General features: G+C 35.6%; 1 protein-coding gene and 1 long non-coding RNA gene across 10 annotated transcripts; both read left to right on the top strand.

The window, feature by feature from the left end:
* Positions 1-777: 777 nt before the first annotated feature.
* LOC110763379 (metal transporter Nramp1-like) lies at positions 778-8356 on the top strand. Of its 9 annotated transcripts, none has more exons than XM_021966150.2 (15): positions 780-1099; positions 1323-1389; positions 1552-1694; positions 2787-2865; positions 2955-2995; positions 3287-3365; positions 3460-3564; positions 4242-4351; positions 4451-4632; positions 4720-4789; positions 5561-5734; positions 5839-5943; positions 6357-6488; positions 7405-7500; positions 7782-8356. In XM_021966150.2, the coding sequence occupies exons 3-15, from the start codon at positions 1575-1577 to the stop codon at positions 8124-8126; spliced, it is 1638 nt and encodes a 545-aa protein (XP_021821842.1). In that variant the 5' UTR covers positions 780-1099; positions 1323-1389; positions 1552-1574; the 3' UTR covers positions 8127-8356. The 9 variants fall into 9 exon arrangements, with proteins under 9 accessions (XP_021821844.1, XP_021821842.1, XP_021821843.1 ...); XM_021966151.2 differs by having other exon boundaries at positions 1549-1694; XM_088251215.1 differs by having other exon boundaries at positions 1320-1389.
* Positions 8357-10230: 1874 nt separating this feature from the next.
* Positions 10231-10685, top strand: LOC148295567 (uncharacterized). Its single transcript, XR_015834415.1, has 2 exons — positions 10231-10293; positions 10392-10685. It is a non-coding gene; the product is annotated as an uncharacterized LOC148295567 (long non-coding RNA).
* Positions 10686-13328: the final 2643 nt, after the last annotated feature.

Genomic DNA, 13328 nt, shown 5'->3' with positions numbered 1-13328 from the left:
TTTTAAATGTTGTTGTTATAATGAAAAAAGAATAAAATTATGAATAGATTGATTGAGACTTGAATCTGGGCCTTGTACCAAGAGTTATGCATTAAAAACCAACTCGATCAAATATACTTATGTATTAATGTGGTGCATGCTAGAGTATATATACAGTTTTTATAATATTATATATATATATACATATATAATATAATATAAAGAAAAAAAATTTCGGGGGCCCTGTGGGGTGGCGCCACTTGCACCATGTCAGGGCCGCCCCTGGGTACGAGACGTCTTAGGTTAAACTTCTAAAGTATGAATATTCAAAGGTTACCTCATTTGTGGGGTAATTCAATGTCATCTAGAGTTTACTTTAAGAAAATTTTATTTCACAAAGGAGAGTCTTAGAAAGTTTGGCCTAAAAAAAAGTCTTCGAAATCCACCAAATCGATAAAGAAAGTTGGAATTGTTATGGCCTAAAATTCACTATGTATTTCCTTCAAAGTCAATAACTTTTGTAATACACCTGAATTGTGTATGGTTTATACAAGTTACGTGAAATACACCTAAAACTTTAATTGGATACACATTCACATGAAATACCCCTCAAATTTTAAGCTTCTTTAAGATTCATTCAAACCATGATTGAATACACCCGTTAATTAGTTGGTGCGAAAAAAAAAGGTTAGAAAATATCTTTTTGAGAATTATTTTTTTTAATCATTTTCTGGAGATAATAAAAATGGAAATAGTAGCATAAAGTAATGAAACTTGGGAACGAAAGAGACACACACGTACTTCAGTATTTTTGGTGGGATCGGAAACAAACAAACAAACAAAACAAAGTGTTTGTTAAAAGAGAATGAGTCTTTCTGACTATACGTGAGAGAGATAGAGACATTAGTGTAGCTGCTAGCTTGCGTTCTTTAAGAAGAGCACTCGAGGGGAAGAGCCATTCAGCAACTGACTCCATTTTCGCAGAGAGAGAGAGAGAGAGAGAGAGAGAGAGAGAGAGAGTTGAGTTTCTGTTTGTGTAAGTTGATGCCATAAGGGTTCTGATGTATGTGATGTGAACTGTTGTTTCTGCTCATTCTCTGGAAAAAAGACTTCAATCCAGGTTTGTGTAGCCTTCTCAATATGTCTATTCAGTTGTGCTTGGATTTCCATCTTTCTCTATTTACCTATACTTGGTTGCCCACAAAGTATTTGAAGAAAGGTGGATTTGAATATTAACGGCTTATCATTATTTGGGATCCAATTTTGTAATTTTGTTCCATCAAATGAGCTTTGGTTGCATAACCCATTTCTTTTTTCTTTCATTTTCAACTGGGCAGCAGCAGAATCCTGTCCTGGAAATTCATTCAAAGTTGGTTACTTTTCTTTCAGCCTTTTACCACCAAATAGAGGGTAGTTCCCATCATATCCCAGCTTTGTAATTAATACTTTATGTTAAGTTATCCCAGTTTGAAAGTGCTGTCATGAGAAAACAGATTCTCATTGTAATTTGAGTACTGGTGAACTGTAATGTGAGGTTTCTTCACTATAATAGAAGCTTTTCTCTTTCAGCAGTGCTAAAGTAGAGGGTGGAAAAGATGGCTGTGACGAGTTCGAATTCTGAGCAGCCACAGTTCATTGCAAGCACTGGAAACCGAAGCTTCTCAAATGCGCCGCTGATTGAGAACACAGATACAGATCAAATTGTTGTTCCTGATGTGAGTTTGATGTGCTAGTTGTCATATTTTATGCAATTTGTTTCAATCTTAGTATATTATCATTGTTTATGCCATTCAATGGGAAATATGGCCACAATTACAGAGTGGAAAGTGAAAGCAATTTTAACTCATAGTCAGACTAGGCTAGGGCGGAGATTGGTATATAGGCAACCCCAAATTGTTTGAAATAAGCATATATTGGATTAAATGAAACATTTACTTCTTTGTATATTTTTATAAGAAATTCCATGATCTGTCCTGAGAATTTGTTTTCTTGTGTACTTTTTTGGTAATGATTTAACTATGCTGAGCAAATCAGGCCTAGAAGGTGAAATGGGATTAGGTCAATCAGAAACAGGAATCACGTTGTGTTTGGAAATGATGTAAGAATGACAAACTTAGGTGGTTTTCATTGATACATCACCTTGTAAGTGGAGAGGGCTGCAGGGGTGTTGGGGTGGATGACTGAAAACATTCTATAGAAAGTGGATGATTAACTGAAAACATTCTTTGAATATATATATTTTTTTGGTTAAAGAAAAGATATAGCCACCAACTAGCTCTTCAGTGGTATTTCTCTTCCTAATGTTGGAAGAAGAGGTCTCAAGTTCGAATTTTCCCTCCCTGTTGGTCACAAAAAGAAAAAGAAAAAAGAAACAAGATATAGGCAAGCTCAGGAGCTGACACACGGTATTAACAAAATCCAAGTAAAAGTGGAAAATCTGATTTGTGTTCCGTTGGGATGCAGAGAATTCACCATGATACCTGCAGTGGGTGATAGACTGAATTGGTTACTGTACTCTATACTGTCCATATGAATAGCTAATTTCATTGAGTATTTTTAACTGAATTCACTTCTCTCTCTCTCTCTCTCTCTCACACACACACACATGCACACACACACACACACACACACGAATGATATGTCAGTCTATATCATCTGGATTTCAGCTCTGAACAAAATATGCCTATCTAACACTGTCTATTTATTAGTTTATTTTTCTTGATTATTGCTAATGTGAGGAATCTTGAGGGCAATAAATGTTCACTGGAAATTCTTTGATTGATGACCATTAACATTTCTTCATGCAGAAGACAAGCTGGAAAAACCTATTTGCCTATATGGGTCCGGGGTTTCTTGTTTCAATTGCGTATATAGATCCTGGAAATTGTGAGATTGTAACCTATTCATTTACTTTTGGCTTCTATTTTTATTTTGTTCTCTTTAACATAACCTCATCTTTTGCGGTTGGCTTGCAGTTGAGACGGACTTGCAGTCAGGGGCACAATACAAGTATGGGGTGTGTATTTCATCATCAATGAAGTTGTTTTACCTTTGAAATTAGACAATTTTAGCATCTCCAAAATAAGGGCTCTGGACTGGAGCATCATAAAATGTCATTTTGTTTTGTACCATGTCCTGAATTTCTGGACTGGAGTGTTGTCATTCTATGTCATCCTCCTTATCAATCTACCAACTACATGATAATTGTAGAGAGCATCTTATCATGGATTATTTATTCTCTCGTAACGAGAGGATGAAATAGTGCATAGAATTGATGATAACGCTCCAGAGAAATCTCTTTTTGCAGCTACTTTGGATAATATTACTTGCTTCATGTGCTGCTCTCGTCATTCAGTCCCTTGCAGCCAATCTTGGGGTAGTCACAGGCATGTGATTTTTTAAGTCAGTTACTTTTGTTTAATTTTTATAACTAAACATTATTCTCCACATTATCAAACAAAATGTTGTTTCAATTTGTAGGAAAGCATTTGGCAGAGCACTGTCGAGCTGAATATCCTAGAGTAACAAATTTCATCCTTTGGGTTCTTGCTGAGATTTCTATAGTTGCATGTGACATTCCTGAAGGTCAGTTTTTTACTCATCAAATGTTTGTATAAATTCAGACAGAAGGGAACCAGATAATGATTTTTAACCATGTTTAGAACCTTTTCTCTGGTACTCATGGTTCTGATGAAATTTAAAGCTACAACTAGTTTAGCTGTCCTGTCTCAGAGGAGACTAGAGGCCTATTTGGAAGTGCTTATGTAGGAATCGATTTTTCTCAGTAGTACTATTGCTCATAAATGGTTTTGTTAGAAGTAAATAAATATTCTTTTGTCAGTGCTAAAAGGACTCCCATACACCTTAGGTAAATTTTATTTTACATGCCCGTGCACATACATTATGTGCATGCAGGGCTAGTCCTAACTTTTCTTAGACATAATTTTCTTGAACAATTGCCCGTGCTGTGTTTAATTACCTTATAGTCAAATTGCACTAGGTTTTTTTTAATTGTAAATACAGGATTTTGCAGCTGCGTGATTTTAATCTATATTTTGATGACTAATTATAAACAGAAAAACCCGAAAAATATATATGTTTGTGCATCCGCATGTGTAAATCCACAGTTTTCTTGATTCTAAATGATTTTGATTATTAAGATGAGATAGGAAGATAATGAGGTATCACTTCTATCTATTTTTAGTGCTGAATTGATCAGACACATGTTTCTTCATTTTGTTCTAACTGCTCTTCCTTACCAGTGATTGGAACTGCCTTTGCATTGAACATGCTCTTCAACATACCTATATGGATTGGCGTTCTTCTGACAGGACTTAGTACATTGCTTCTTCTTGCATTACAACAATATGGGGTAACTCAATATGTTTCCTATATCCCTTGATTCTTTGAGATCTTTGTTTTCCATGCCTACAGTTTAAAATGAGCTATCCGAAGATTTTTCCACTTACAGGTTAGGAAACTTGAATTCTTGATTGCATTCCTTGTACTCACAATTGCTGGATGCTTCTTTGCTGAGCTTGGCTACGCAAAACCTGATGCCGCTGAAGTTTTGAACGGGCTTTTTGTTCCTCAACTCAAAGGAAGTGGCGCTACTGGTCTTGCAATTTCACTTCTTGGTGCTATGGTTATGCCGTAGGTTTCTAGTGGCTTCATATATTTCTGAGTTATTTCATTTAATTCTTTCTGCTCCCCATTTTTAACTTTATCTACTTGTTACAGGCACAATCTCTTCCTCCACTCTGCATTGGTGCTCTCTAGGAAAATACCACGATCTGTCCGTGGCATCAAAGTAATACTTTTTCTTCAATAAACTAATCTTGAACTATGTCTTTTTTCTAAAATAAAACTTTAATGTAAATATGTCTGAAAAATGGTTCCTTCATGTCTATTATTCTTTAACTCTTGCCTCTTTGGCTATCCTCCTCACAAAGACAACATATGTGAGTAATATGAATAACTCTTTATTGGTGGAACATATCCCTAGCTGGATGATTCATGAATGGCAAAGTTGTCCATTGCTATTTGTCAATCTTTAACATTCCTCTATCTCTTGAGCCTGCCTTAGCTCCATAATTTTCTAGAATTTATTTAATTGGCAAGTTTAAGGTGCAGATGAAAGGCTTTGACAGCGGGCACAGTTTTATTTATTATTATTATTTTTATTGATTTGGAAATTATTATCTAAGGTCATATTGTTATCCAAATTACATCTTGGTCATACTAGATCGTGTGTAGCTGGTGGTAGAGTCTAAATTGTCAAATGTTTTTGGGTGAAAAACGAAATTTATTTCTGTTAGTGTTTCTAATTTATAGTGTGGTGAGAAGTTTGTTGTATACTTTATTGAAAAATGATAAATTAATAAGAAGAGTTCCAATCCACAGTTGCTACTTAGCCACTTCAATCATTCCCTTTTATTTATTGGTGCTTGGATATTTACTGAAATCACCTCTACAAAGACTTTGCAGACAAGATGATTTCAATTTGTCCCATAGCATAATGTTCTCGGAATATGGTTGAACATACTAAGGAGCTTTATCTGACAAAATTTCTTGTTTGCAGGAAGCATGCAGATTTTATATGATAGAAAGTGGCTTTGCTCTCATGGTGGCCTTCCTAATAAATGTATCCGTTATTTCTGTAAGTGGTGCGGTTTGCAATTCCGCGGATTTGAATGCAGAAGATCAGATGAACTGCAAGGACTTGGATTTGAATAAAGCTTCCTTTTTACTAAGAGTATGTAATGCATTGGTTATCATATGCTATGCTGAAATGTATTGTATACTGAATTTCACAGAAAATTCACTTTCATTCTGATGTTTTATAATGGTTATTTACAGAATGTTTTAGGTAGTTGGAGTTCCAAACTTTTTGCTGTAGCATTGCTGGCATCAGGTCAAAGTTCTACTATAACAGGAACATATGCAGGGCAATATGTTATGCAGGTATCTTGCTAGAGAAATAAAACTCTTTCCCTTTAAAGCATGGTCACTGTTTAAACAAAACTATTATGAAGTTACAATATATACTTTGAAATAAGCCTAAATTTACTCCGGTACCAGCATTTTATTTTTATATTGCTAATTTTAATATTGATGACTGATTCCGGGACGACTTTCCTGTTTCTTATTGGAGAGTTTAATTTGTTTCTAACTCAACTTATCAGTATGCTGTGAATTAGTGCTCAAAGCTTCTTAATGTTTTTCACCAATAACTAGATAGAGGTGTACATATTTATTGCTGCTTTGTATCTCGGAAAACGTTTCTCTACCACTGTTGAAATGTAAAACAGCACAATTATATTTCTTGTCTCATCATGTTTTATTTTTACTTTATGTTTCTCTATTTCTTGTTGAAGGGCTTTCTAGATTTACGATTGAAACCATGGCTTCGGAACTTCTTAACAAGATGCTTGGCAATAGTCCCTAGTTTAATTGTTGCAGTTATTGGTGGCTCTTCTGGGGCTGGAAAGCTGATTATTATTGCATCAGTAAGATAAAGTTGCCTGTAAATTATGCTTTTACTTCCAAATCACGGGTTCTCTTTTTCTGAACATTGCCTTGTTTTCTTTTGAACACATACTTTTGGTTTGTATAATTTATGTGCGCAGAATATTAGTATGCTTGGAGTGCATAATGATACTTTTTCCTTAGAAAACATATTAAATTGTGCTTTTAAGTTAATGACAGTGTTACATACAAAATCGTGAGTACCAAATCACCAATTTCATGCTCAGGAATCAGAATAATATGAACTGCTTCCTCTTGCTACTAAAGCAAATGGAACCAATAGTCAAATATTGTTAAAAGGGAATTAGCATTATTTTATGAAGTTCTTCACATGATCCAATGCAGATATAGGTGACCTGTCAGAAATCACTTAATACATTGACTCTGGCCCTTATATTCTTTTCACGTTTTCTCCAATGGTTGAGTAACTATATCAGTGCAGGAGATGTGCTTCGTAAAGCGCAAAGCTCTGTCAAAATGAAGTTAAGTTTTAATCTGAAAATGAATTGATGATTGTCTGATTTTATTTAGATCTGTTAGGTTCCTTTGGATGTGCCCTGAAGTCACTAAACAGCTTTATGATTTTGCATATTGGCAAATTGGACATGTCGTTTGTCTGTGTCTAACACTCATTTAGAGATTTATTGTTTATATTACATCATTTACCTTCATGTTGTGCCCGATTTGAGTAATATACTTTATTGCTAAGGAAATTGTGCATTGTTATTATTCTTTTTTGTTTGTTTTTGGAAATGGTATTATTGCATAGACACAGACCCTCAAACCTGTTAAAAATTGAAAAAGTTATGTCAGGTAAAATAGTTTATGTGTCTAGTAGCTTGTGTCCTCAGGTCGCTAACCAAAAATCATATCTTACTTCTGATGTTGTTTCTGCAGATGATTCTATCGTTTGAGCTGCCTTTTGCTCTTATTCCGCTTCTCAAGTTCACCAGCAGCAAGACCAAGATGGGAGCATATGCCAACTCTACTGCAGTAAGCTTTTGATTGAGTTATGTTGTTAGTCAATTATAACTGAAGAAATCTGTTTGCTAGTCCTTTAATTTGTTTGTTACAAGCTCTTTGAGATGCCAATTGTTGGATATATGTTCCGCTGTCTTTCAGCATTGCATAGACGCATTTACGAATTTCTGGAAAAATCGTTTTTTCCTATAATTAACTTAAATCATTAGACATAATACAGTAAAGTACACCAAACTGTAAGTTTACTGTATGCTCTTCACTTAGTTATTAATTGGATCTATCTCCAATTGCAGATTTCTGCTATCACTTGGATCATTGGTTCTCTGCTCATGGCCATAAATGTATACTATTTGATTAGTGGATTTATCAAGTTGCTTCTTCATAGCCACTTCAAAGTTCTGGCCGTCGTCTTTCTTGGAATTTTAGGATTCTCAGGTATGGGATTGTATTTGGCTGGAATTGCATATCTGGTTTTCCGTAAAAATAAAGAGGCTACGCATCTTTTGGCTTTAACAACACCTGAAAGCAGACAACTGGCAATTGAGCAGCAGGGTAATGCATCGATGTACTGTCTGGCAAGAGAAGACATCGTGAGCATGCAGCTCCCTCAAAGGAGGTCTACCGAAGATCTTGACTGATGAATACTTTTGTAAGCTAGATTAATAATGCAGCTTTTCTAGGAAATTTAGGAACCCCAAAGGAAAAATAATGATGCTAATTTCTAGAGACTGGTGTACCTTGAAAATAAGACAACGTGTAAATGCTTAAGTTTTTATTTTGATATAGTCTGCTGCTCTAGTTTTCCCATTGTATATAATCCAGAATTTTGCTCAAAATCTAGTGTTGTCAATGTTTTACCCTGGAGAAATGTTGTTTGCACTCTCCATAAGCTACTTCTACTCCTTTTTTCAGTGCTTTAATAATGATGAAATATTGATTTTGATGTGTAGAAGGAGGGAGTAGGTAGTATTCCTAAGCACAGGCCCAGCACACAGGGTGTGCGGGCTGGGCGACAGTATATAGGGCCCCCAAAAAAATGGGGCCTCATACACACCTCCAGTCCAATAAATATACTAGCAAAAAAGGTCTTTTATGTGTGAAACTAGTGCTTTTATGGCTTTATTTTGAACATTTTTGGGCCTTTTTCTTTATCTTTCATATAATGGGCATTTTTTCCTTAAACTAACTTACTTACCACCTAAGTTTGAAACCTTTTATTATATTTTTATTTTCAAAATGAGATTAGTGTTAAACAAAAAAGGCCTCATTTTTCATTTTTCCCCCGGGGCTCCAAAATTGATGGACCTACGCCCTGCTTAAGCATATCTAGCTTGATTATGTTCATTGATTGGAGCCAGTCATGCGTCTGCAAAGAAAATTTGGACGGGATAGATTGGCTTACCTATGTTTTCAGATACTTGGGTAAGATCAAATGATCAAGTAAAAGGATAGTGTCAATGGTGTGTGAACGCGTGACGCATTTTCAGCGGTTGATGAGTCATGCGTGGCGGCGGAACCAATTTTCAGATTGTCAAATAGTTCATAGTTTAGTATTAAGGCTCTTTTGTAATGACAAGTTGCATGACAAAATCTGTGTCCGCAAAAGCAGGATAGTCAATTGAAGCAATCTATAGACAGACAATCATATTTCTCGAATGATTTCTTTAGCATTTGCATGAAAAACGTTCGTTTAGTTGAATAGTTAAATGTAACGCTCTACCTTATGTTGCCTGGACATGAATACGACGATATGAATATGCGATAAGGGAACATGGGGAAACGGCAAATCTCAAATAACTACGACACGGAGACACGACAATTATTTTTTTATTTATAATACTAATAATAATACTTATATATTTTTTTTAAAAACAAAATATTGATGTTCATACTCCCATTTCACAATACCACATATAGTGAAAGTCAAACTTTCCAAGCCTTTCAAATGTAGTTTATTAATTTTATATGAATTATAATTGAATTAACACATTAGTTGACCCTAGTATGAGTTGACCTGTGTTTGGAGAGTGTCTTGACTGTGTATAGGGAGTGTCTTGACCGTTGACACGGCGTTGGCTGTTGAACACGGGTGTTCGATGAGTGTCCGAGTGTCCTACACTCCGACACTTAAGTTTAATGGAGTGTTCATGCAACATAGGCTCTACCTTTTCAGCTCTCGTAAGACTTCTATTCACTTATTTTATTTAGTCTTGGATTTTTATCATAAATGATCTTTAAATTTGTTAAAAATCGTTATTACAATCCTCAAACTTTCAATCAAACAATATTCCTTAATCTTACACATCAATCTGATTCATTTCATTACATTCCATCCATTTTAACCGTAGTGTTGACAGATTTGCTTCATTCAAGCGTATTACTGAATACATCATAGTTAACCTTAGCTCTAAAAAAAATATTTAGTACTTGGTAAAATATGTAACATCATGACAGTCTATGTTGCACCGACACTCCAAACTGCTGGAGTGTCGGAGTGTCGGACACGCCGCTGACACGCGTTGGACACGGTCAACGGCTGGGACAAGGTCAAGACACGTCGCCGACACGGTCAAGACACGGCTCCGACACAGACAAGACACGGTAGGGACCATATTGAAATTTTGAAAATAAAAGTTGGGGTCTAAATGTGATTTTTGAAACTTTGGTGGACTGATTTGAAATATTTTTAAAAAGATGGGTTAAAAGTGGAAAAAGACTTTTTTAAACCTAAATGAATCTTACATTTTCAGCAGCCACTTCAGTTCCTCCGCGCAGCTCTTCTCCTCTTATCCAGCTTTTGCAAAGGTAAGTATCTTTTCAAATTTTTTTTCCCTTTGTTTTCAAATTCTTTTATTTATGTTCTCTATCTCTATTTTCTTTTCTTATCTCCCTCTTCACAGCAGTAGAAGAGTTAGTGATGCGGAGTTGAAAATAAAAAATGCCCACGCTAGAAGAACCGTTTCTTTGGCCACATCAAGTAAAGAAGGTTCTTCGAGTGCTAGTGCTTTTGATTTGGATTTTGGCATGAATGAAGAAGTTTTGGAACCAAAGAAAAGGAAGGGATTTAGTGGACCTCTTGAAAAAGCCTTCCAAAACAATGCAAGGGAGCAATTGGATAGTGTAACATGAGTTATTTATTTTGTTTTATGGAATTATGTGACATTGAAATATTGAGAATTAATTAATTATTATTTTAATTGTCGTGTCCTACTTTTTTGAGATTTTTCGTATCGCCGTATCGCGTTTTCGTGTCCCCGTACCCGTGTCCGTGCAACATAGGTGACAGTTTTGAGTGGAGTGATTATTACATAACACATGATTAAAAGTGATTGACAAAACTGGTCTACTTCTCATTTCCCACCCACCGCAATACTTGCTTTCTTCTGGGATCCATGATGGGTCATCTAAATATAGGCAGCTAAATATAAAGTTGTCCCTTTTCTAATATAATATACCAATTTATCTGCTTTCAATTAAAAGGAAAAGAAAATTATTTTCTTTGGTTGCAAAGGGAGCCTAAAGTCTGGAGAGAGAACGGACGAAAGTTGAAACTCTGGCTTCAACTGTGGAGCTACAAATCCCCACTTAGAAAAACTTATTCCGAAAGGAAATATATGTACAATTTTTTTTTATACGAGCAAGCTTACAGAAAAAGAGATCTGAATTTCGGTGCAAAGAAGCGGGTTCATTGACCTGACTAACTACCCTATCTTACGCTGTTATGTGCACAATTTTTAAAATAAATGCAATGGGTACGTAGTTGAAACTTCGAAGAAAATAGTCAGTTCTACAATGGTGGGATGTTCGTTGAGCAACAGTTGCTACCCAACTTTCTGAATTTTGAAGCCTTCTGCAGGACCAATAAGGTCAAAATATGCACACTATTCAGTGGACAGACCCCTTTACCTACCCTTTGACATATAAGTCTATCTTAGAATGTTTCTTTCTCCACACCTATCATGTTATCTATGACAATGCTAATACGACAGCTTTACATGCGCATGGCATTTTGAGTTGTGGTGGGTCCACTTTGCAATTAAATATTTCTAAACATAATATTTTTATCAATAAGGTTGGTGTAAGTCTTCATTTTAAGCCCAAAACTTCCCGACTTCATATTGTTTTTGGGCAGTTTGGACACATGCATCACCAACCATAGTTGCTTAATTGGTCGTTGTTTTTTTTTTTTTTGGGTAAATGCTCCTTGGTCGGTTGGTTACTTGTATCTTACCAGTTGCACAGTTTTTCTACATGTGTCATTGACGCTGTTGGTCATTCGGAGTTTTTTATTTTTTGGGTTGTACAACCTCGTGCTTGATACAAACACATGAAAATAGGATATTCATAGAAGTGGTATATTTGACCCTTGACATGGTTCTACCCCCAAATGTATCACTTAGTTAATCATAATTGATCCAAGAAACGTGGTATTTTCATGTGTTGATCATAATTGAAATTACCCAACAAAGCATGAACCTTTCACTTCAACAAAATTGAGATTGAAAAAACTGAAGCTCCAAGATCTGATTGGACCAAACTGTTGGAATATTAGGTAATGATTTGGATTTTAGGGAGAAGAGGGAAGGAGATGAAAGAAGGAGCTGGAAAACTTGTTTCTGCAAGACCGTATAAGCTGCTATGTTAATAGCTCAGCTATTTCTCTTCTTTTATCAAATGATTTACATCAGGAAAGGTACAAAAAGATCTACCAATGTGTGTATGACACTTGGCTCTTTCCTATAGGTATTTCAGCCACAAAATCTCAACCATTCAAGTGATCTAAGCTATAACCATTCATATTGTTTTTGGGTAGTTTGGACACATGCATCACCAACCATAGTTGCTCAATTGGTCGTTGTTTATTTTTTTGGGTAAATGCTCCTTGGTCGGTTGGTTACTTGTATCTTACCAGTTGCACAATTTTTCAACATGTGTCATTGACGCTGGTTGTCATTCGGAGTGTTCTTTTTTTTTTGGGAGATTTACTATTATACCCAATATAGGAGCCCAAATTATATATAAAAAAAACCCTATATGGTTTAGGGTATATGACTAAAAAAACCCTATATGGTTTAGGGGATATGACTAAATTATAAAAAAAAACCCTATATGGCAAAGAAATTAATTGGTGTAGGGTTTATTTATAGTTTTAGTGCTAAGAATGAGTATATGACTAAATATCTCTTCTTCTTTTTTGGGTTGTACAACCTCGTGCTTGATACAAACCCATGAAAATAGGATCTTCATAGAAGTGTTATATTTGACCCTTGACGTGGTTCTACACCCAAATGTATCACTCAGTTAATCATAATTGATCCAAGAAACGTGGTATTTTCATGTGTTGATACTGAATATGAGATTGTACCGTAGCCATATCTCATTCGCATTGCTTTACCAAATGGACCATGTCGAGCTTTAAGGTAATCTCTTTTAGCAGTGTAGGCATTGGTTGAGTCAGTTTGCATTAAAAAAAATGTAAAACCATTGAGATTAATGAGGCAAATCTAACTTCACCTCTTCTTTCTGTTCTTAACTTCTTGATTTGAAACCCACTTTGCAACTTCGCCATGGCCTTGAATCTTTTGAACACTGAAAATACACTTGATTTGTGTTGCAAGAAGAAGACCCAACACATCCTTGTATGATCATCAATGAATGTAAGGAAATATCTATTTCCTCCAATTGTAGTGACCTGCATCGGGCCACACACTTCTGAGTGAACCAACTCCAATGGTTGTGAAGCTCTCCACACTTCATTTTTGTCAAATGCTTCTCTGTGAGCTTTACTCGTAGCACATCCTTCACACACATCTTCAAACTTCTCCAATCTAGAGAGTCCA

Source organism: Prunus avium, chromosome 3 (assembly GCF_965620075.1).
Source record: "Prunus avium chromosome 3, drPruAviu1.hap1.1, whole genome shotgun sequence".
Taxonomy (NCBI): Eukaryota; Viridiplantae; Streptophyta; class Magnoliopsida; order Rosales; family Rosaceae; genus Prunus; species Prunus avium.
This window is presented reverse-complemented; position numbering and strand designations above follow the sequence as displayed.

Coding starts and splice junctions, on each gene's coding strand:
- LOC110763379 (XM_021966148.2), top strand. CDS start 1,575: ATGGCTGTGACGAGTTCGAATTCTGAGCAGCCACAGTTCATTGCAAGC. Junction 1,695..2,786: donor ATCAAATTGTTGTTCCTGAT/GTGAGTTTGATG, acceptor TTCTTCATGCAG/AAGACAAGCTGGAAAAACCT. Junction 4,790..5,560: donor GATCTGTCCGTGGCATCAAA/GTAATACTTTTT, acceptor TCTTGTTTGCAG/GAAGCATGCAGATTTTATAT.